Source organism: Artibeus jamaicensis, unplaced genomic scaffold, assembly GCF_021234435.1.
Source record: "Artibeus jamaicensis isolate MK-2021 breed Jamaican fruit bat unplaced genomic scaffold, CSHL_Jam_final contig_755, whole genome shotgun sequence".
Lineage (NCBI taxonomy): Eukaryota > Metazoa > Chordata > Mammalia > Chiroptera > Phyllostomidae > Artibeus > Artibeus jamaicensis.
The window spans coordinates 2,099,467-2,122,597 of NW_026521950.1; the positions used below are offsets into that span (position 1 = coordinate 2,099,467).

General features: G+C 54.9%; 2 protein-coding genes across 2 annotated transcripts in view; both read right to left on the reverse strand.

Moving 5' to 3' along the window:
* Positions 1–4,261, reverse strand: part of NETO2 (neuropilin and tolloid like 2) — a 28,008-nt gene extending 23,747 nt beyond the window's left edge. Inside the window, exon 1 of the mRNA XM_037144774.2 lies at positions 4,211–4,261. Within this exon, the coding sequence (XP_037000669.1) occupies positions 4,211–4,244 (34 nt within the window). The 5' untranslated portion in view covers positions 4,245–4,261. The remainder of the gene's footprint in view (positions 1–4,210) is intronic.
* Positions 4,262–10,493: 6,232 nt separating this feature from the next.
* Positions 10,494–23,131, reverse strand: part of ITFG1 (integrin alpha FG-GAP repeat containing 1) — a 75,131-nt gene continuing 62,493 nt past the window's right edge. Inside the window, exons 14-18 of the mRNA XM_037144881.2 lie at positions 21,986–22,064; positions 15,703–15,827; positions 15,081–15,163; positions 14,105–14,222; positions 10,494–11,789 (exon numbers count right to left, since the gene is read on the reverse strand). Of these exons, the coding sequence (XP_037000776.2) occupies positions 11,730–11,789; positions 14,105–14,222; positions 15,081–15,163; positions 15,703–15,827; positions 21,986–22,064 (465 nt within the window). The 3' untranslated portion in view covers positions 10,494–11,729. The remainder of the gene's footprint in view (positions 11,790–14,104; positions 14,223–15,080; positions 15,164–15,702; positions 15,828–21,985; positions 22,065–23,131) is intronic.

Consider the following 23,131-nt stretch of genomic DNA (forward strand, 5'->3'; position numbering starts at 1 on the left):
GACAAAAGAGAAAAGAAACAAATGGGACCACATCAAACTAAAAAGTTTTTGCACAGCAAAGGAACCCATCAACTAAAGAAAAAGACAACCCACTGAATGGGAGAACGTATATGCCAATGATGCATCTGATGAGGGGTTAATATCCAAAATTTATAAAGAACTTAAACAAACAACTTCAAAAAACCCCAAATAAGCCAATTAAAAAACTGGCAAAGGACGTGAATAGACACTTCTTCAAAGATGCCCAACAGACGCACGAAGAGACGCTCAGTGTCGCTAATTGTCAGAGAAATGAAATTTAAAACCACGAGGAGATACCACCTCACGCTTGTCAGGATGGCTGTTATCACCAGGTCAGCAAACAGAAAGTGCTGGCGAGGACGTGGCGAAAAGGGACCCTCGTGCACGGTTGGCGGGAATGCGGACCGGGCAGCCACCGTGGACAGCAGTGTGGAGATGCCTCTAAAAATCAATGGGTCTGCCTCACGGCCCGGTGATCCCCACTTTGGGGAACATATCCGAAGAAACCCGGAACGCTGACTGAAAAGAACGTAAGCACCCCTGTGTTCACTGCAGCGTTATTTACGACAGCCAACACCTGGACGCAGCCCAGGTGCCCACCGGTAGGGAGTGGACAGGAGCGCTGTGGCGCCTTCACACAGTGGAGCACTGCTGGGCCGTCCGAAAAGAGGGAAACCGTGCCCTGTGTGACAGCATGGAGGGACCTGGAGAGTAGTGTGCTCAGTGAAATAAGCCAGTTGGTAAAAGACAAATACAATGATTTCACTTATAACTGGAATCTAATGATGAAAACAAACAAACAGAATAGGAACAGACTCACAGATACAGAGAACAGACTGACAGCTGTCAGAGGGGGCGGGCGTGGGAGGGCTGGGTGCAAAGGTGAAGGGTTAACAAAGGAAGAAGAAAGCCCTCATGGACACAGATAACAGTATCACGACGGCCGGAGGGAAAGGGGGGGAGGGACAGGAGGGTAAAGGGGGGATAGATAAGTGGTGATGGAAGGAGACTCGACTTGCCGTGGTTGGACACACACCACAACATACAGATGACGCATTAAAGATTTGTACACCTGAAACCTGTAACATGTTATCAACCAGAAATGGTCTCACCCCGATGGCTTTTCAGTCCTGTACTCATTCCTGCAGAGTTTACTTTCTTAGGTAAGAGGCTTAAGAATAAAGGACAGGAGGTGATATTAGTCACGGTCTCACATAAATTTTTTCAAATACACTGCCAAGGAACATTTATGCTTTATCACCCCATAAATTTAACCCCAGTCTACACAGATTTAAATCTAACGGAGTCTAACAGGATTCTCCTGCAGCCGGTGCGCAGACTGAGCAAAAACGGTAAGACAGTGAGTTATAGACCCGAGGTAAGCCTTCACGGGACTGCGATGCCCAGCCCTGGCAACGCCGGACTCCGTAAGGCCTGGAGCGGCCACAAACGATTCAGAGGCAGTTCCTTGGCTGCAACAATACTGGGAAGGTTTAAAAAGCCTGCAGTTGTTCCTTTGTTCTCGCTGCCGAAAGCAGCTTGGAAAAGAACCTACCTCCTTCCCTCAGGCTCTCACGCTCGGTAGCAACAGCCCACTGGTTTCAGAGTTCGCAGACCGCAAAGTCACAGACAAGGCTTCTAGTGGGTAATGTCTGTAATTATGCAAATGGTAAAGAGCTGTTTCTGATAAGAACCTCTTCACGTTGAAGCAATTCACCCGACGGGATACTTAGGAGATACTTCTCCACATCCTGGTGCACACAACGAGTGGAAAAAAGCCAACGCTTTTAAAAGGCAATTTTTTTAAACCTAAAAATGTCATTTTTTAAAAAAAAGAGTTTATTTATTCATCTTTAGAGGGGAAAGGAAGGAGAGAAGAAGAGAAACATCAATGTATGGTTTGCCCTTCGTGGGTCCCCTGCTGGGAACTGGCCTGCAACCCAGGCATGTGCCCCGACCAGGAATTGAACCACGATCCTTTGGTTTGCAGGCCTGCGCTCAGTCCACTGAGCCACACCAGCCAGGGCTGAAATGTCAGTTTTTGTATAGGTCACACATGCCTCTGGTTCAAAAATTCGAGTGATACAGAGCGGTGTGTGGCGGTATATTCACGGGGATTAGCAGGGGAAAGGGGGGCCTTCCCTGTGCTCTGGGCTCCTGAGACCGGAAATGGGCTTTATTCCGCCTGAGTTGCAGAAGCAACTTTGTATCAGTCTTTGGGATCTGTAGCTACATTTTAATCCAATGTACACACAGTTAATTAACCTAACATACAGGGTCTGGCACAAATAACGTCCCTTTTTTCTTACATCAAATCTTTTATTACAAAACCATGAGCATGTCATTCTGTAACATAACAGTATCACACTCAAGTAACCACATGACATTTTTGGTGACATGTTCCAATGGCTGTCCATCTCGTGCGAGGCAGCCTGCCAGCCACACTCGGTGGTGTTATTTCTCCACACCCTGGAGATACATTTGATCTCACCTTGATACGTTTCACTCTTGCTTCTGGGTGTCAGATCCCCTCCTCAGAAGGCACTGGTGTTAATTTCCCGATGGATATTTACATCCCCACCTTCACCATCACAGACACATACATTTTAGAAGACTTAGCGATGGATGGCTTGCTTTCTGACCAGTGGTCCTGGAACACAGCAACCGTTTAGCCTGAGCGTGTGAGAGCACAACGGGCTGGGCAACAGTAGAAAGAGAAGAACCAGACGCTACATTGTTTCCACGGGAGCCTTTCCTGAAAGTGCAGCGACCGCCCGCGCTTCCGCTCTTTGGCCAGAGAGGGCAGTGCTCACTCGGGAGCGAGGCGCCGGCTGCACGCTTCGACATCCAGGAGCAGGGCCATCTGTCCTGGCCAGGTCAGTTTCTGCGAGTTCTGCAGGCAAAGCCGTGCAGCAAACCCAGGGACTTCTCCCCAGCGCCCACTCCCGTGGACCATCAGGAGGCTGTTGATAAACCCATCGCGGGAGGGGCAACGGAGAAAATTCCGAGGAGGGGCACTAGCAGAAATCCTACTCCGCGTGTTTTATTGTAAAGCAAAAGCTTCTTCATTTCCAAGCAATGGCTGTGTCACGGAGGAGTGATGGGTAGGAACAGCTATGGAATTCATTCCAGCGTTTTCAATTTTGATAGAACGAGGGAGTCACTAGGAAAGTATGGGGTAACTGAGATACAGGGACCAGCTAGAGAGTCCTGGGTTCCCTTCGTGCCAAACTGTGGTGGAAGTACAGAGCCGGGCGTGAAACGCGTCACATTCCATTACTGAAATCTCCATTCTGAGTTTAAGAATAGAGGACTCCTCCGAGTCAGACTTGAACGCAAAATCACACTGAGTTTTCTAATAAAACAAATTCAAAAAAGGCGTTGGTGGGGAGTGGGGGAGAAACACCGTCCGTCACTGCACACGCATCCAGAGTCCACGACAAGCGCTACACGCAGCGATTACGATGCCACCCCGCACTCCTTCCCGGGTGGGGAAAAGGAGCGTATTTCACCATGTGACGAACACACAGCTATTCCATGTTCGATCCCGGGTGGCGGGGGACAGGGAAGGCTCCCCCGAGGTCTGTGTTCCTTCGGGGACTGGAAATGGGCTTTATCCGGCCCGAGTTGCAGTTGCAACTTTATGTCGGTCTTCGCGATCTGCATCTACGTTTTAACCTAAAACGCCCCCGGCCCCGGCGTGCGAAGCAGCAGCGGGCGACGTGTTCCAGCGCCCGCGCACTTGCCCAGCCCGCGACCCAGCCCAGCGCGGACGCGGCGGCAGGCGGGGCCGAGGTCCGGGCAACGCGGGGCCGAGCGGCGGCGGCGGCCGGCCGCAGTGGTGCCGCAGCCTCCCGGCCGCGGCAGGTGGGACCCGGCCGGGCGCGCAGGCCGTCCCGCCGCCCGCCCACGGTGGGCTCGCGGAGACGGGCTCGGCGACGCTGTGGCGTGCTGTCCGGGTCCGCGTGCGCCGACTTGGGCATTCCCTGTCGGGAAAGGCCGGCCTCGCCGCACTGACCCGAACGCGACAACTTTACGGAGCGTGGCCCGCCACCCGGTCCTGTGGGTCCCACGTCCCCGGCCGGGAGCCCAGCGCTGCGCCCGCAGACAAAGGCGCGCGGAAGCCGGAGGGACCGAGCACCGGCCTCGGCCCGCAGGGGGCGCCGTGCTCCGAGCCCCGGGCGCTTACCTTTGAGGACCGAGCCGAGCTGCTCCAGGGCCATGTTCCCGGCGGTCCGGCGCTTGCGGGGGGCCCGGGCGGCGGCGAGGCGGCGGCGGAGCGCAGCGCTCACGGCCCGGCGCAGCGGCGGCCCCGCTCCGTGCCCATCGCGGCCACCAGGCGGCCTCCCCGCCCGCTGCGCTCAGGTCCCGCAGCGCGCCATCCCCGAGCCCCCCGCTGGCCCCCGCGCTGCCCGAGCCCCCCGACGGGCGCCGCCTCCGGCCCCCCGGCGCTCTGTCCCATGGACCGGCCCTGAGCCGAGTGGTGCGGGTGCGAGGGACGGCACCAGGGCGGGCCCGGCTCAAGTGGCGGCGGGCGCGGGGAGCCCCAGCTCATTTAAGCGGGGAGCGCGAGCGCCGCGTGTCGGCCGCGTAGCCTGCGCGCACGTCCCGCCCCGCCCCGCCCCGCCCGCGCGCCCCTCGCGCCCTCCCCGCCAATCGCCCCTGGGGGCGGTGCCTCGGACTCGCCGCCGCCGAGCTCCGGGCGAGGGTCCCGGGGTCCACGTCTCCGGTCCGGAAACTGCGCGCACGATCGCTGCGGGGGGCCGGCGCCCCAGGAGAGCGGGCACGGACTCCTGGGCCTCCTGGGACCTCAGTTCAAGGTCAAAACTGCCCAGCTCAGCCCTGCTCCGCTACCTGCCTTGGGCAGGGCTCGGGGGCCCTGGGGGCCTGACATTTCACCCGCCCTTTGGCACCTAGTGAATTAACACGAATTACGGTAGCGGCTACTAGCACTTGGTGAACGCTTCCTGCGCTGCCAGGCACAGGGCCAAACACTTTCCTACCAGCTCCTCCATCCTCCAGCTCACCTCCTGCCGCAGGCGCCGTTGGAGGGCGCGGGGAGCGAGGCCGGGAAGGCGAAGCTACGTGTCCAGAGCCACACAGCGGGCGGCGGAGGCTGGGCTGGGAAGCCGGAAACCGTCTCCAGACCCTGCGCTTCTAACCACTGAACCGTGCTCTTGGCGTTGCTTGACTCCGCCGACAAAAATGTCCAAATTTGCATACTGCTGCATAGTGTTTCGCGTTAATGACCCTACTTTGTTTCCTCTGTAGTAACTGGATCACGCTCTGAAGTCGTCTGGCTCATCCACGTATTTGTTCATCACCTGTACCCGGTTTATTCTGTGAAAATATAAGGGGCTTGAAGGCCGCGCGAGGCTCACGTATTCACTCACTCGACAGCTGCTTGCTGAGTGTTAAGCATGTGCAGAAAGCAATGCTTTAATCAGGGCTGGGGAACGTCCCTGACCAAGGCCCTACCTAAATGCCCAGTATTTAAGCTGGAGTCCAACGCACAGTCTGAGCTCTGCATTATTCCTCTAACAGGTTAGGGCTAGGGACAGCGTCAGGCGAGTGAAAGAAATCTTCCAGGAATGGCCAGGTCTTCTCTCTTTCCTTCTATTCCTCCAAGAAAGGCACAGAAGTAAGTATCCACCAGGTTGACTGGTTATAATACACGTTTAACGCCAACAAATACCATGTGCTGTGGGAGGCAGCAAAGCCGGATATGTTCAGGTTCATACAAATCAACTACAGTTAAATTGAGACTGTGTCCAAGAACCGACTGAACTGGGAACTAAAACATGTAAGTGCCTTTTCCACACATGTAACAAAGTGGGGAGACCAGGGCTAAGAGTGTTCAGTCTAAGCCGTGGACAACGGTGGGCAAAAAAGAACGGGGAGGAAAGCGCTGCCTCTGAGGGTGTGGAATGTAACAGGCCCTTCAGGAGCAGTTGTGGACAGAGGGAGGACTCGGTGTCACAGAGAAGGCCACTCATGAAGGAGGTGGCACACAGGGAGTGGGCAGGCTGTGGGCGGGGAGCAGAGAGGAGAGGGAAAGGTGAGCATCCCGTTTGGGGTGAGCGGTGTGTTTGGTGGCGGAAGTGACAGCTGACCTGGTGGGCTCGGATTGCGGAGGCCCTTGCTTGAATCTGGGGCAGAGGGTTCTGCCCTGGGTTCAGGAGGCCAGAGGCAGCATGGGTTTTTTTTTAAATAGTGGAAGATGAACCTGGCAGCCAAGTTGAGGCTATAATAATAGAGGAGCCCTGGCTGGTGTGGCTTCGTGGATTGAGCACCAGGCTGCAAACCAAAGGGTCACCAGTTCCATTCCCAGTCAGGGCACCTGCCTGCGTTGCAGGCCAGGTCCCCAGTAGGGGGCGTGTGAGGGGCACCCACGCTTGATGTTTCTCTCCCTCTCTTCCTCCCTCCCTTCCCCTCTCTCTAAAAATAAGTAAATAAAATCTTTAAAAGCAAAAGGAAGGAGTAGAGCCACCGTAGTAGTAAAAGCGCACACACCCAGCCCTTTTTTGCTCAGCCACTATCACACCCTCAGAAGTCTCCCCTCCACTACGGCGGCTGGGGAGCAGCGCATTCCCAGGGAGTGGGCTGCAAGTGCTCACTTCGTGGCTCCCTTTGAAGACACCTGTCTCCCGGAGGTACTTGGGTAGACGTCTGCAGCGGCTTTTCCAGGGAACGTGGCGAGGCACCGACCCATGGCTGAGACTGCCATGTGGCCATATGGGCACGAAACCCAGAGGACAGCAGTTGGCACCGCTCTTCGCCGGGGAGTGCCGTGTCCAGTGCTGCTTCCTCCGCTCCCCCCCCCCAAGGCCCCCGGCAGCCCCCAGCTTGTTCCCAGATCACCTGCCAGGTCCCAGCTGCCCAGGCTTCCTGGCACCTGCCCGGGCGTCCTGGCGTAGGCTGGCCTCGCCAGCTCCTGCCAGAATGGGCCCCGCGGTTTACCTTGGGTTTTCTCTGGCCAGGTCTCCTGCTGGGAGGTAGGTGCCGACGGCTTCCTGTTGGAATAAGTCGCTGTGGAAAGGCAGCATTTTATCTCAGCGCTTGTGTGCCCAGCAGGGTCCCTGCCCCCTTTCTCTTTTGCTAGAATTTGGGAGCTTTAAAAATTCATTTAAAAATAGCCTCAGGCCCTGGCTGGTGAGGCTCAGTGGACTGAGTGCTGGCCTGTGAACCGGAGGGTCTCCGGTTCGATTCCCAGCCGTGCACTTGCCGGGGTTGTGGGCCAGGACCCCAGTCGGGGGCTCAGGAGAGGCAACAAAGCATTGACGTGTCTCTTCCTTCCTTCCTCCCTTCCCCTCTCTCTGAAAAGAAAGAAATAAAATATTTGAAAACATAGCCTTAGAAGGCAGGTTGTTGCGTGTACAGATCGCCACAGAACGAATGTTCCTGTCCCTCGATACTGCTGCGTCGCAGCCCTAACCCCCCAGTGCGACTGTATTTGGAGATGGGCCTCGAAGGGGAAAGGAGGTCCCAAGAGGTGGGACCCGACCTGACGGACCCGTGCCCTTCTGAGAATAGCCGGCGGACGGCCGGCGCACAGGGAGGGCCCTGCGAGGACAGCGTGAGAAGGCAGCAGTCCACCGCCGGGACGGGGCCCTCCCCAGAAGCAGGGTGGCTGGGAGCCTCGATCTGAGACTTCAGCCCCCAGAACCGTGAGAAAACAACGCGTCGCCGGAGCGCGTGGTCTGCAGTCTCTGTCCCGCGAGCGGAGCAGACTGGTGTGGAGATGCACCCCGGGCAGGGCCAGGGGTGACGCGAACTCGCGCCACCGACTTCTGCGCAGTGAAGCCAACACGGGGACACCGTCCTCGGGAACAGAAGAGCCACCTCTTCTGCCTTCAAGGAGCAATTGGCTTTAACGCTCGCTCTCTCACCGGCCCTTCTCACTGGGCGCAGGTAGGGCCGCGGTGGCTGCAAACCTACTGAAAACCAAAACCACGCAGCACCCGCGGCGGGCGGCTTCCATTTTTACTGTGCAACTGGAGGGTTTTGAAGGGGAAGGGAAAGAGGGAAATTGTTCATTTTTAAACTTGCTGCAAGAATCTGTTTGGGCTGCAGTAACAAACACCACATATGGGGCAACCTAAGCAACAGAAGTCGATTTTCTCACAGTGCTGGAGACTGGACGTCCAAGGTCAAGGTGAGACTGGCGTGCAAGGCTGCACGTCACCTGCGGTGCCTTCCCATGGTCCATCCTGAGCGCCCCAGAAACTTCTCGGGCCTCCTTCTTCTCCCAGGGACACTCACCCTGTTGGCTTAGGGTCCTGGCCTTAACGCCTCATCTAACCTTCGTTACCTCGTTAAGGCCTGTCTCCAAATATGGCCACACTGGATCAGAACACTGGGGGCAGGGCACCAGCGTAGGCATTGGGGGCCATGATTCAGTCCTGCACCCTTGAACCCCAGTTACCCCTGTGTTAGTGATGGTGGAAAAGAGCTGCCTCCAGGGAGTCAAACCGGCTGTCACCTAAACTTGTTTCCACATTTCTGCCTAGCCTAATTCCAGAGCAAGAACATTTTAAAGAAATACTGCCTACTCCCAGGACGAAAGGAATTCAGCCGTATCAGGAAAACTTCTGGTCATCTGGTCACTTTCCTTTGATTGTAAAAAACTAAGAAAGGCCCTAATTCTATTTCTTAGAATAGCATCGCTAAAATTGATGGTGTCTCTTTTTTTAAAAAAAGCCCAAATCCCATTTTGAAAGGCGATCAGTTTACTTTATGCTGAGACCTGTTTACTCACAGCTGAAACTCAAGCTAGTTAATTGGGACAATGTGAAATCACCAAAGTGTAAAATTCGTTTTTTTTTTTAAACTTAAGATATTTTATTTATTTAGTTTTGGACAGAGGGGAAGGAGAGAGAAAGAGGGAGAGAAACATCCATGTGTGGGTGTCTCTCATGTGCTCCCTACTGGGGACCCAGGCACGTGCCCTGACTGGGAATTGAACCTGTAATCACTCGGTTTGCAGACTGGTGCTCAATCCACTGAGCTACACCAGCCAGGATAGAACATGTGTTTCTTTAAGTGGTTTACTATCCTTCAACCTTTTCCATTAACATGATGAATAGGTTCGCTAGTCCTTTCCTGCATAGAAAGCACAAGCAGGCAGTTAAGTCCATAATTCTTTAAAGTATCATAAGATTCAGTAATTAAGATCTGAGTGATTTTTATTGAATAGTTCTTTGTAATGCCTTGGTTACACCCGAGGCAAAGCTTCAGAAGCACTGGAAAATTTCTGAAGGCAGCGGGAATCTAACCAAATTCTATTTCACTCTTCAGACGGTGCCGACATAACCGGTGGAGATTTGATCAAATTATTTTGTTGAAACAAAATAAAACGGACAAAAAGACCTGGGTTTGTTTGATGGAATTGAAGAGACATTTTTTTTTCTTTCCAACTGGCTGAGCCCATACCATCAAAAGAGCCAAATGGAGTTGGTTTCTTAAAATACATATTTATTTGAACCGACAGTTTTTTAAAAAGAGGTAATGTGGTTGGTTCTCTTTTAAAAGATGCTTTGAATGTTCAGATTATTCCTTGGTGCCCAATGAATTGTCGAGGTCATTCTGTGTGTTAAGGACAGAAATTCTAAGATGCTCCATTTGCAGGTTGCCGACAGCACGGTAAACAGTATATGACTGTGCGTGTGTACATGTGTGTATGTGTATGCATGTATATATATATATCTGAGAGAAATATCTGAGAGAAAACCAGGGTAAGCTTCCTTCACTCATTCTTCTAGCCACACTCCACTAAACCAGCAGGTCTGAGCACCTGCTATGCCAGGTTATTTTTTAATTGTTTAATTACAGTTGTCTCCCCCCATTACGCTTCTCCTGCGTACACACCCCACCTCCCACATTCGATCCTCCCCCTCCCCTGTTGTCCTTGTCCAGGGGTCCTTTATACATGTTCCTTGATGACCCCCCCTTCTTTCTCCTTTTTCCCCTCCCCTCTCCCCACTGGCCCCTGTCAATTTGTTCTTAATTTCCATGTCTCTGGTTCTAGTTTGCTTGCTTGTTTTGATGATTTGGTTCCACTCAGAGGTGAGAGTGGAATCCAGGTTCTCTCCACCACGGTGTTCAAATGGACATGAAGGTGTTTGCGTTTGGTTCTCAAGGTTCTGCACCTGCTGGCCCTTGATAAATGACCTTGACATTGCATTTGGAGGCTGGTGTCAAGAGTGGGAGAGGTACCGTATGGTCTCTGTGACGGTCCCGACGTTTCATTTGCCTGCAGCGCTGCCCCCGCAGACCCTGGCTCCAGCGGGGGGCTCGGTCGGGCCGGATCGGCGGATGGGCTCCCGGCCTGTCCTGGGGGACGGGCTGCGGGTCGGCAGGAGGTGCGGGCGAGCCCCTTTCCCTCCGCCTCCCCGTCCAGGTAAGTGGTGTGGACCTCCTGATGCCTCCTCATGCTCCTGAATATGGAGTTACTTAGAGATTCCCCTAAACACTTCGTCTCAACACAGAATATTTATTAAGAGGACACTGCATGCTCAGACAGAGTTAATCACCGACACACCAGCGTGCTCAGTGAGCGGCACAGGACAGAACAGCACGAAGTCACAGGCGTCAGTCGGCATCCGGGTCTCGGAGCCGCCGCACGGCCGTCTGCATGCACGACAGTACTGGCACCGACTAGTTACAAAGTCTCCCCCGATCTTAGAGTTAAGTCTCAAAGCAACTTTCTGGTGAGGTGAAGTCCTCAGAAACCCGCTCTGAAGTCTGATCGCAAATCACAGACCCCCACGCGCTCTGACGAGAGACTTGAGATGGGAGACGAGCCTCCCGGGTGGGACCACCCGGTCCCCTTCAGGAAGTCGGTGCTTTGCCACCACGTGGCAGGGGTCAGGGGTCAGGTGATGTGACAATGTGGGGCACATTCAGGCTTGGAGGCTGCTGTGATGTTTTTATGGACACGTAACAAACCCTTGTATCAGCTATCGCCCACCAAGAATTCAGGTTTTCCAAATATGACGGCCTAATGCCTGGAAATAAAATTCTCTGGAGTTTATACCTGTCGATAATTAGCTGTAAAAGTCTAAAGAAATCATCTAAAAGTAGCGATGACTGTGACCTCTCACTGAGCCTTTCCCTGTGCTGTCCCCGCCAGTGCTCACGGTCACTCAGCTGAGCGACAGGACCACCCACCGATGGACCAGGAGGGAGGGTCCCGGGGGTTGCGTTCCGGCCAAGCTCCAACAGCTGGGCGGGGGGGGCCGGGATGGAAGGCAAGGCTGGCAGACAGGGGTCCCAAGACCAGGCCCCCGCCCACCGCTCTGTCTGCCCTGAGACAGCCCCTGGCCCAAGACGGAGGGGAAGGCCGGCAACTCTGCCTGAGAGACAGCACGGAAGGGCCGTCGGCTGTGTTAGAGGAGCAGGGCGCGGTCGGCGCTGCTCACCGAAATATCTTTATTCACAGTCTTCCCGCCACCGTCACTCTGACAAGCGTGTGTAGAGACAGAAACAGCTGAGCACGCGTGCCAGCCCCACGGAGGAGCAGAAAGGCAGAGCGCCCCGAACAGGCCCGCGGCCCCTCCTGCCGCGTCCGTCCGGGTGCCCTCCAGTAGTCACCAGAAGAAGCGTCAGTCATAAATAATTTCAAAATCCCCTATTTTCTTCTCTAAGCCAAAGGTAGTGTTTTGGTGAATCACGCAGAGGCTGGTCCACGATACGGCGTGAATAGCGGGTCACATGGCGTCAAAGTGGAACCGGTGGGCTTCCTGCCGCTTCTCTCTGTCGTCCGCTTTCTGAAAGACAACATCAGGCCTGTTACGCACGCCAGGAAATGTCGGGGACCGGCGCGTTTCTGAAATCGAAGGGGTCAATGGAAAAAGCCCCCAGAGTCGAGCAGATAACAGGTGTGACTTTTGTAACAGACTAATGAACTATTTTTGAAGTTTACAGTAGTGATTTCATAAATTAATGATCCACTAAATTGAATTTAAAAACCAATAGGAATTGATCCTTAAACGCCCAGTTGGTTATTATTTACTTGAAAATAGGAGCAAACATGAGATTTTGTAAGGATGGAATCAACTACTACATTCTTCCCATTCTTAACACTGAGGTTAACACTCGAACCTAAGTTAATTAGATTGAGCCATATGACCTATTTGGGCTTAACCTATAGATTCAGCAGGATTTACTGACTCTCGGCTCCCAGCCGAGCCCTGTGCTTGGGGTTCTGAGGGATTAAAGGCCCTCAGTTTGTTCTCAAGGAGCTTAAAGCCTGGAAGGAGAGGCCAACATGCTGTTTCAGGACACGGGGAGGACGGTCCCTACCACCTGAGACACAGGCTGCCTCGGGGGGTGAGGACAGGGGCCGTTGAAAGGACAGCGCTGGTGGCAGTCAGGGGAGGACGGGTCGTGTGGAATACCTGGTGAGAGGTGGGCACGGTGCCCCGTGGGGCCCCTGGAAGGGCAGTGAGGCCGGCGAGGGGACAGTGGCCAGAGGGCCGAGCAGAGACATGATGAGGGCCGGCGGCAGTGGGGTGAGGGGCAGGAGAGCAGATGGAGGGGCTCCCAGGAAGCCCCGCAGGAGGGATGCGGGGGCGGGGGCAGCAGCAGGGGCAGCTGACTGAGTCTTGTGAATAAGTGAGAAAGAAAAGGGACGAGGCCTTTGAATCCTGCTTTAGGGACAGCCAGGGGTCCAGCAGAGGTGTCCCCGCCGTGAAGGCTGCAGGTGGGGAAGCTTCAGGGGGGGAGGGGGCGGCTGGCGGGGTGCCGGGCAGAGGTGGCACTGGGCAGAGGCGGCCCTGGCAGGTGCGTGGCCCGAAGTGCAGGTGCAAGCGGACCCAGGGCAGGACGAGAGCCCCAGGGCGGGGGCAGCAGCCCCTCCTCGGGGAACCTCTGAGTGCAGCCTCCCATCCAGGGTGGGGAGCCTGCAGGGCTCCTCCTGCAACTGGGTCCCCTGAGAAATCAATCACCTCCAAGTCCCTGGTGCGGGGCGAGAGCTGGGGGATGCTGCAGGCCAGGCTCTGCCACACAGGACGCAAGCCCGAGAGGCCCCCCGGCCCTGCCTCTCCCGCTGATCTGAAATGACACTGTGTCAAGTGTCACAGTGTCGACGTGCAAGGGGTGGCAGTGTCAGAGACAAACCTTCGAAGGTTTGTCAGGACAAGCATTAAGTTCTCTTTTTGAAAGACGAGCCAACGGCCGTCACAGTTGAAAAGGACGGGACAAACGAGACCCAGAGCCAGAGCCGTGGGGGTGGTGAGGGATCCCCCCACACCACGGGAGGCGGCCCTTTTCGGAGAGTCCCGTGGGAGCCTGCTGGCCCCGTGCTCTGCATGCACGGGCAACGAGCAGCCAGCTTTGGCCTTTGTGTCTGAACCGCTGGCGCGGTTGTGACACCAGCGTTTCTCCTCGTTAGCATCGTGCAGACACCGATGCCTCTGCAGCTTCCTTTCACTACTGGGGGTTCACACTGAAGGCAACCAGTTCGCTGCAAAGGGCAGCCGACAGAAAAGATGTGTCCCCGTGGCCACTCCCCGCCTGGGCCCCGAGCGCGGCCTCGGCAGAGGGGCAGCCGTCTGGGGACAGTGTGCGTCTGGGGACAGTGTGCGTCTGGGGACAGTGTGCGTCTGGGGACAGTGTGCGGGGCTCCCTCGGGGGATGAGCCTGCTCCTCTGCAAAGTGAGTGTCTGTTCTCCATGAGAAAGTGGGTCTCATTAAGGTTTCCTTTTCTTTCTTTTTAGATTTAAAACATTTTATTTTCCCATCACTGTTCACCTCCCCCTACTCTCTTCCGCCTCCACCCACGCCCTGCCGGCTCTAAGATCTTAGATAGACCTGGAGATCTGGGGGCGACCACTCTGTAACTATTGTACAACCAGGAAAATTTTAAAGTGAATAGTGTCCTCCTGTGATTTGCATGAACTGCTAAGACACACAGGAACTTGAGGGTAAAAGAAATAAACGATCATCAATTAGACAGCATCGTGGGCAGAACCTGAAAAATCAGAACCACAACCGTGTCACTGGAGACTGGGGTGGGCGGATTTGAAGACACCACACCACTGACCCTCCGGCCCCCCCCAGTCACGGCCCCCAGCGAGCGGACCTTCTCCTGCCAGTGCAGGGCGCCGATGATGGCCAGGATGAAGACGCAGACGCCGACCAGCGCGATGGCCGTCAGGAGCACGATGTTGCTGGGCGTGAGGTACAGCTTGGCACTCCAGCTGCGGGCGGGGGGGAGCGGAAAGGACACGTTTCACTGAGATCGCAGAGCGTATCAGTCAGGCCACTCACGGAAGCCATTGGAAATAAAACAAAAGCAACTAAATCCACGCAGAGCTAAGAGTGGAGGTGACCCTGCAGGCTGCAGATTTACGCAGCGAACTGAAGGAGAACAGGTTTCCCGACCGGACGCTGTTTTCTCTGCTCCTGCGAGAATTATTCTCCTGTTCGTTTGCGGCGGGTGCTGCGGACCACTGAGGCATTCTTTTCACGTCGCCCGACTCGCTTAATTCGGAACCTCGAACCCCACGGCAGGTGGCCACGTGGTTGTGGTAACATTTCCCCATCTTCTCTTTCTGACCCCTGCTCACTTATGCAACGTGACCAACCGGCACAGCCACACGTGCAGGCGGGCGGGGGCCCGTGAGAACCTTCCGTGGCCCGTGTGGCGTGGTGGGGGGGTCATGTCACTGCGCTGACCCGGGCCCTCTCCTGCGGCCACCCCGAGCCCGTGCGAAGCTCAGGGAGCCCACAGCTGGGCTCGGGGCCACCGGGCTGCAGGCGGCTCCATAGGAACCAGCTCTGTTTTCGTCTCAGGAGTTTAATAATAAAGGTCAGATCACTCTGAGTGATGGCAATGGACTTATTCTGGGATAAAATTTACTGACTCATTAGTTAGTCTCTTGTCACTAAATCTCAGACCGCACCGCAAACAAAAGTCAACTTGCTTTCGTGTTATGCACGTGCATTGGAAAGAACATTCTCTCAGAAAGACTGAGACGTGAGGAGCGCCGAGACCTGGAAGGAAGCCGCCAGAGGTCTCCCGAGTTCAGAGCCAGGGAACAAGTGTGTCACGCTACCTGTGAGGGACGCTGTGCGGGAAGGGGATGACGATGAGCTGCGAGTTCGGGATGATGGCCGTCCACTCCTGTCTCCGCACGGCCTGCAAGAGCAGTGACGGACATGGTCACCCACGCGCTTCAGACTCTGCATCGGCCGGGAACAGACCGGCCCTCTTGGGGTTCCCTGAAGCCCGGGGCGAAGGTTCGACTGAACCCAGGGGCGGTGGGTCCCAAAAGGCCCCTGTGCCCTGCCGGTGTTTACTGTTTTCGCCTTTCCAGGGAAGGGTTTCCCCCACCTCACGACTCATTAACTCAGCAAACACTCGGGGAGCGCCCCCTCGCAGTGGTCGCCGCCCCGAGTGCCCTCCACAGGGGCCAGGCCCAAAGCGGAGGCGAGTGTGTGGGAGAGGTGGCGGCAGGGGTCACTCAGAAGGGGCGGCGGACGACTCCACCCCAGAGGGTGACGCGCCCTCACGTGGGACAGAGAGGTCACTGCCGGTCAGTTTTCCTAGTTCTTTAAAGGGAACAGAGTATCAACCACTGCCCTTCGAGTCCATTGAATTCAAATGACCGAATTCGGATGCTTGGCAGTGAGCATTGAAACAGGGACGGACGGTAAACAAAACACGCCGCGACTCACCTTCTCTCCGGACGGCCGGGGGATGCCCACGTAGAGGTGGTCCAGGAAGTTGGCGCTGCGGCCCAGGCCGAGGACGCTGTACGGCAGCTGCAGGGCCAGGTGCGCCGACTGGCTGAGCTGCCCCGCTGAGCGGCCAGAGAGAGGGAGAGAGAGAGACACCTTCAGAAACGCCGCTCTCGCCGAGCGGCAAAGCAGCTTGTCAACCGTTCAGGGGCTACAGCCTACTCTTCAAGGACGGAAACATGAGACACGGTGTCTGGTTCACAAACGATTTGCTTTCTAAAGACAGCAGTGTCATCGACACACGACCCACACAGCGTGACCCACACTCAAGGGACGTGTGTGGCCAGCTGGCTCCGAGTGTGCTCACCACGCTGTCCATCCAGACCACGCCAACATTCAGAGCACGTCCCCCGTCCCCGAGAAGCCCATCCCACTAGCAGTCGCCCCTGTCCCCAAGCCCGGCTTCCCAGCGGCAGGGAGGCAGCCCCAAGCTCCCCTGTGCACTGGCCGTGCCCGCCCGGCTCCAGTACTGGAGGAGGGCTGGTCTGACCGCAGCTTTCTCGGGGCTGCGGGCGGCATCTCCCTGTGGCTTTTAAACGTAATCTTGTCTTATATGCACTCACCTAAGGATGCTGGGCTTCTTTCCAGGTGCCTATTGGTCACTTACGTAGCTTTCTTTTTAAGTCTGTAAGACTGAGTGGTCCCCACTTCCATTTTGGGCTTTAGTAATTTTTTTTCTCTTCTTGGTCAGCTTAGCTAAAGGTTTGTAAATGTTGTTAGTCTTTCAAAAAACTATCTTGATGGTTTTCTCTCCCCTACTTATTTCCTCTCATTTCTTGCCTTCTGTTTGCTGGGTTTTAGTTTGCTTCTCTTTTTCTAGTTTCTTAAGGTGGATACTTAGATCAGTGGTTCCAAACTGCTCCCCTTCCTTAACACAGGCATTCGCAGCGTCGAATCCCCTCTGCCGCCGGCTTCGGCTGCATCCTGTGCGGTCGCTGGAACACGTCGCAATCTGTTTCTCATCCACGCAAGTAGTCTCCCTCGTGACTTCGCACATGAGTTTTTATTTCCGACACCGTCCAGTGGCCGTTGGGAACACGTGTGGGGGGCCCTGCTGGCCACAGGGGGTCTTGTTCCGTGTCCCGGCGTGGCCCGTGCTGCAGGAGGACGCAGGGTCTGTGCCGTGCCACGCACACGGCTGTCAGGCGGGCGGTCTGCAGTGTCGTTTTCTCTCACTGGTCCCTGCCCAGCTGTTCGGTCCATTATCCGAAGTGGGAGATCCAAGTCTCCGGTCATTTATTATTGGATTATCAATTCCTCTTCAATTCTTCATGTCTTTTGGGGGTTCTGCTGTTAGATATACACTTCTTTATCGTTGTTATATTTTCCTTATGGATGGATCTTTTTATTATTGTGAAATGTCCCTTGTTTCCAGTAACAATTTTTGTCTTAAAGACGAGCTTCCTCTGATGGGACAGCGGCCGCCCTGCTCTCTGCGCGGGGCCTCTCCCTTCCCAGTCTTTCTCCTCATTGGTGTCCCTGAATCTGAAGTGCGTCTTGTCACCAGCAGCCCGTTGGGCCATATTTTGTTACCCCCTCTGCCCATCTCTACCCTGTGCCAGAAGTGTTTCTGCAGCTGCTACCCAGGCTTGGGAAAAACAATCAGCTCTATAAAAATGAGGGAGCAGGATCCGAACGACTGAGGTCTCGTGTAAGAGCCTCTTCTTCGGAGCAGACGCTTCTGGGTGGTGCTGGTTCCTCTCAGGCTGGAGGCCCCCGGACGGAGCTGCCCTGACAGCAGTTAGGGGGAGTGGAGGGCAGCCGGGGAGGACGAGGGGCGGGGGCCACACAGACCCCTTCGAGCAGCGGGAAACCTGACAGTGAGTGACCTGCCATAGTGGGTCCGGTCTCATTCCGGGGCCGAGGGCCATGCCAAGTTCCGCTGTTACCTCCCTGCCTTGGGGGGCAAACCGAGGTGAAGTAGTTTGACCAAAAACACACAGCTGCTAAATGGGGGGCCCGGGGTGTTGGTTGCAAGACTCCATATGCAGTTGCCCCCATTCCCACGGCCATCTGCGGGTCTCTGGAGCCCGGGCCGTAGGGCCGCATCTCACAGCCGTGGGCCACCTTTGTGATGTTCCCTTTCGGCACCTGAAGCCCGGGCCATTGAAGCCATTCTGGGAAATGAGGCGGGTTTAGCTTGCTGCCCTGCCCCTGATCTGATCACACCCACGCAGGATGAGAGTGAGAGAAAGGCAGCCCCCGGGGACGGGCTCCCCAGGACCTGCACGAGGGCTGGCTCAGGCTCCCTACTCAGCCCGGGCAGTTCACCAGCAGAGCACGAGTTTTAGGGTGACCCTCTCCTCTGCAGGGGTGCTGAAAGGAGCATCGTGTTCTGTGACGTGTGTTAAACTGTGTTCGTGGCGAGACCACAGCAGGAGACTGTCCGGTGGAAGTCACTGCTGCTTCCTCAGTGAGGAGAATCCGGAGGCTGGAGAACGGTGAGCAGGGACCTCGTGAACGGGAGAGGTCAGCGCGGCTGAAGCTGGGGCTCTGCGTGGAGCGGGGCTTCATGAACAGGTTCGGCGCGGAGTCTGTTCCATCACGCGGCTCTGACACAAAATGCCTCGGCCTGCATTTCCCTCTGACCAGCTGGCACCTGCTCGGCGGTGGCCTGCTCACACCCCCTCCCCGACAGCAGCCAGGGCGTCTCCCGCAGACCCAGCCCCGAGCACCCGGTGCGGTTCCCAGAGGTAAAACCCAACCGAGCCCTTAGTCTCTGAAACTGGCACCAGACCTGCCCTCCAGCCATGAGTCGCTGCCCTGTGAGGGTCCCGGTGGTGGCCCAGCCGCGGTCTGCTGCGGCCGGTGGGCTCTCTGGGTCCACCTGTCTTCTGTTTGGGGGCAGGGGTTGGCCCTGTGCCTTCAATTCTCTGATGGGTCCAAGAACTGTTGATTTTCACTTTGTTCACCTTTTTTGGGGGTGGTGGTGGTGAAGATGGGGGTATGACTTCCAAGTCTTTCTCATGTTGGACCAGAAACCAGATGTGCCTGACACTGAACTTGTCGAAAGGTGGTCTATCATCTCTCCTCCTTCCTTCTCTCTGCTTTCAGAGAGATAGTTTCCCTCTTCCTCTCCGATCCGACGTCTCTCACTCCTTCCCCTCGTCTGAACGCTGCGGCGAGGATTCCAGGGCTGTGTGGGGCGGAGGGCTGACGGCGGCCTCCTCGTCCTGGTCCTGATCCCAGAGGAGAGGCTTCCGGCGTCTCACCACTGAGGACGATGTTGACCGTGGGCTGCTCATCTGGGGGCCTTTGCTCTGCTGAGATGTGTCCCTTCCGTTCCCACTTTGGTGAGAGTTTTTATCACAGATGCGGGCTTCCGCCCAGCATGGCTTTCTGCATTGCTGAGACCACCACCTGATTTCACACGGGGCCCTGCTGCTGTGCCGGGTCACACCACGCGGGTGCTGGGTGGCCTGTGCACCCCTGGTGCAAATCCCGCTGATTGTGGTGTGTGACCTCTGATGTGCTGTGGAATTCAGTTTGCTAATATCAATATTCTATTGAAAATTTTGGCAAGAAATGGGCAACCAGGCCTATTTTAGATTACTCACTGATTTTTAAAAATATGAACTCTTGAAATAAATTAAGTAGAATTCTTGTTCTCAATTACTTTTTGTGAACATACATAATTAAGTAAAATATAATGGCTAGTAAATTGCTCACTAAAATGTTTAAAGACAACAACTATTTTGTGTAAAGAACAATGACCACACTGAGTCCCAGGTGCCAAGTCATGTGAAAACAGCACAGCAGATACACGGCACCAACGGAGCATCAGTCTGGGGAGCGTGGGTTTTCCCTCGAAACTACTAGAACCATCTCAAGGTTCCCAAAAGGATGCTTTAATGCTTACAGCTTGGAGGTGGTGACCATTTTCTTACTGGGTGCTGTGGATTGGAAGAATTTTGTACTTTCCCCTCTGTAGATAAGATTCATGGATTTTAGAAAACAATTGTCCTCTATTATGTATACAACATCAGAGTTGCAATTTTTATATTAATAATCTGCCTTACAGCCAAAGCCATTTTATTTTAATAAGAAAATATATGGTTAGTGAGAAAACTCTAGTTAATGTGAACAGAGTAGGAAAATACTTTTATGCCTGAAATACACTTAATGACCAAACAGTGCGCGCCTTTTCCCAGGTGATGTTCACGTAGACAAAGTCTCCATCTCTATTGTGAGTCTGAATTTGCCCATCTTTTGAGAGAATGACGCGGGGCCCGTGGAGCGGCACGCGCGCTGCGAGGCGCACAGTGGGCCGGCTCGGCCTGACTGTGGAATTGGTCCCACGCACTGGTTTTCCGTGACCTCTGACTCTCCTGTTATCTTGGGCTACAAAGGCCAGGTTCATCACGGGAAAACCACACGAGAGAATAAAACTGCAGAAGTTATTTCAGGGTAGAACTCGCCTCAAAAAGCACATGCCTATGAGTAAGCTGCTAAAAATACAATTTCTAATTAAATCAGCACCTCTGCTCTCTGAGTTCACTTATCTGACTCTACCTGATCCTGTATTCTAATGAATTTAATAAGTGGTAAAAAATTAATTGAGGAGATGAGGATGTATTTTTTTTCCAAATACTATTCTATTTCAATATGAGACTCGACTCACAGTAAACCTTTGCAGGGTCAATCTCTGACAGAAGCATGCACGGGGAAGTCATGCTAGGAATTTTATTGCTCCCTCGCACTTGCTCAGTGGGGGCCGAGTGCCTCCCCCATGCCGGGCCTGGGTGCATCTGGGAATCTCAGCCCTCCCCGGGGTGCGAGGCCGCTTCCCACGGCTGCTCGGCTGGCGCCCGAGGACAGTGGGGACGAAGGGGATGAGAAGGAACATGTCCATGGTGCCGCTGAGCGATGAGATTTTTTAAAAATCACATTCCTTTGCAACAAATATACTTGCACAGCAGGGAGGACTGTTGAATTATTTATAACGACTTGTGGACGACCAAACATTTGCCAGCAAAGACCCAGCACAGACAAATCGTCCCCCCCCAAGGCTGTCATGTAGCGGTTTCCCCTCAGTGTCGGGATCCATATCGACTGGAATATGACACCAGAAATCAGTGTGTAAACAGAATTTCATGAAGCAAATCTTCTGTTCTTGTCGGCACTAAGCCTTCTAATTTTCTTTCTTTGAATTTTCAGAGTGTGTCTTTGACTCATTTACATCTGTGCGGATGGGGCTCTAACGGCTGAGCAGCTGAATAATTTGCCAACTTTCTCACAGTTTCTCAGACTTTCTGCATGTTTTGTAATCCATTCACTTATTCAATCATTCAATTTTTGTAGTTGTATAAATAGAATCTATCAGTGGTGCCTAGTGCTGTTCCGCATCCTCCCTCCTTCCCCCTTCCATTCCCCTGGCTGCCCCCCCCCCCCCCCCCCCACTGGCCCTGTCTGCTCTCTGGTCGGCTGAGATTAAGCTGAGGGGCGACTCCTCTCGCAGAAATTTGTTCTTTCAGAGAAAAACAACATTGTGCCTGTTCCAGGAGGCGTCACGACTCCTTCCATTTTCTTTTGTTATCAATTTATGTTTTTTTGACACAAAAATATGCCCAGTTAATCTTTGTTCAAGGTAAAGAAAATAATACCAGCTAGTCCTGGAATCTTGGTTTAACATGTACCCAAACCGGAGTGTAAAGACATAGTTGTTCAGACTGTCTACGTCCTCATTCCCTCCATGCACCCCACCACGTGCCAGAAGCACAGCCCTAGGCTTAGTCTCATTTCCTTTTTGTCTTGATTGTACTTCCCTTTATTATTTATTAAAAAATTAACTAGGTTTTCCCTTATGACCATACACCGAAACAACCCTTATGTAATATTCTATGTACCATTCCTGCTTCTACTCCACTAGGAGGAAACCAGGGTTAGTTTAGGTTGTGGGTCGGGTCCCTCCCTTCTGCTTCCAAGATGAGCTTCGAGAACTCATCCGCCGCCTCACAGTTTGACCAGGACAACTCGGGTGGTCTCTCTCGGTCCCTGTCACTGTGGCTGAAAAGCAGGATGGTGATCCGGCTCCGTCACCGGAGGGTATGGGAGGAATTAGTGTCGACACGTCTGTCGCGGGGCCCTTCTGCACCCTGCTGACGTCGGCCTACAGAGAGACCAGGTCCGATACGCACGGGGGGACCGTTAAAGGGTGTGCAAACCCACCGGTTGCTGTCGCCCCGTGCACCCCGTCGGTGACACAGCGTGCCAGCCTTACCTGACCCGTTCTTCAGGTACCCGTTTGCATCTACGGTCGTGTACATGATGTAAGGTCCCGGCTGATTCACGCCGAAGGGCTGCAATGAAGCGGAGCAGTTAGGCCTTGGAAAGGGAGGGGTCACCTTGGGGGGTCTGCCAAGTCGAGCATTAGGGGCGGTGGGTTAAGCAGCTCTCCCAGAGAGCCGTCCCCACTCGCTGTCCAGCAGGCCCTGTCGGACGAGTGAGCGGGCAGCTGGTCACTGGGCCCTGACACTGGCCCCTGTGAGAAACAATCCGTAGCGACTGTTTACACTGAAGCTGCCGGGGCTGTGCTGTCAGTTGGGGCTGAGGAGGGGCTGACCACACTGAAGAGGAAAAATGCAAAGGAGAAGTTCAAATGAGGGCTTTGAAAAGAGCGTGGACATGGCCTGAGGCTCTCGCAGGCCCCGCCCCCCATGCGCCTGCCTGTTCCTATAAAAAGAAAAGACCCGTCTGTCACCGACTGTCACCTCTCTGCAGCCACCGCTGGCCCTGAGCCAAGTGCACAGGGCTGGCCCACCACCCGGGTCCATCAAGGCCACCGAATGAACAGCAGCGACAACCACCGGTGACTGTGGGCCCAGGAGAGCACGTCCGGGCTTTCGTGTTATTAAGATGTCCGGTTTTCAACAATGACAAAGAACGCTGCCCCCCCCCCCCCAAACACACAGGAAAGCGCAGGCCACTCAGAGGGGACAAGGCAGTCCGGGGAGGCTGGCCCTCTTCGCCCCTGACGTCTGGCTCGCAGGCCAGACCTGTAACCGGGCTCTCCTGAGTCACTCAGAGCACGGCAGGCACCACGTCTGCGGACCCGAGGGAACTATGAGGGCCTCACGGAAAGGAAGCGTCACTAAAGAGATGGAAAGTGCACACGCGTGCACACACGCACAGCCCTTCCAGAGCACGGTGACAAGTGAGAAACCCACTGCAGTGGCTCAGCAGCAGATCCCGGTTGTGAGGAAAGAACGAACAAAACTGAAGACGGCCCCTGTGAGACAGAAAGACCCAGAGGAGAAGGAACAGCGCCCGAGAGCCCGAGGCCAGCGGCCTGCACTGGGTGCAGGTGTGGAACTCGGCAGCTCGCGCCATGGCCGCTGTGGCCCCCTGGCTGAGGGTCCCTCCACAG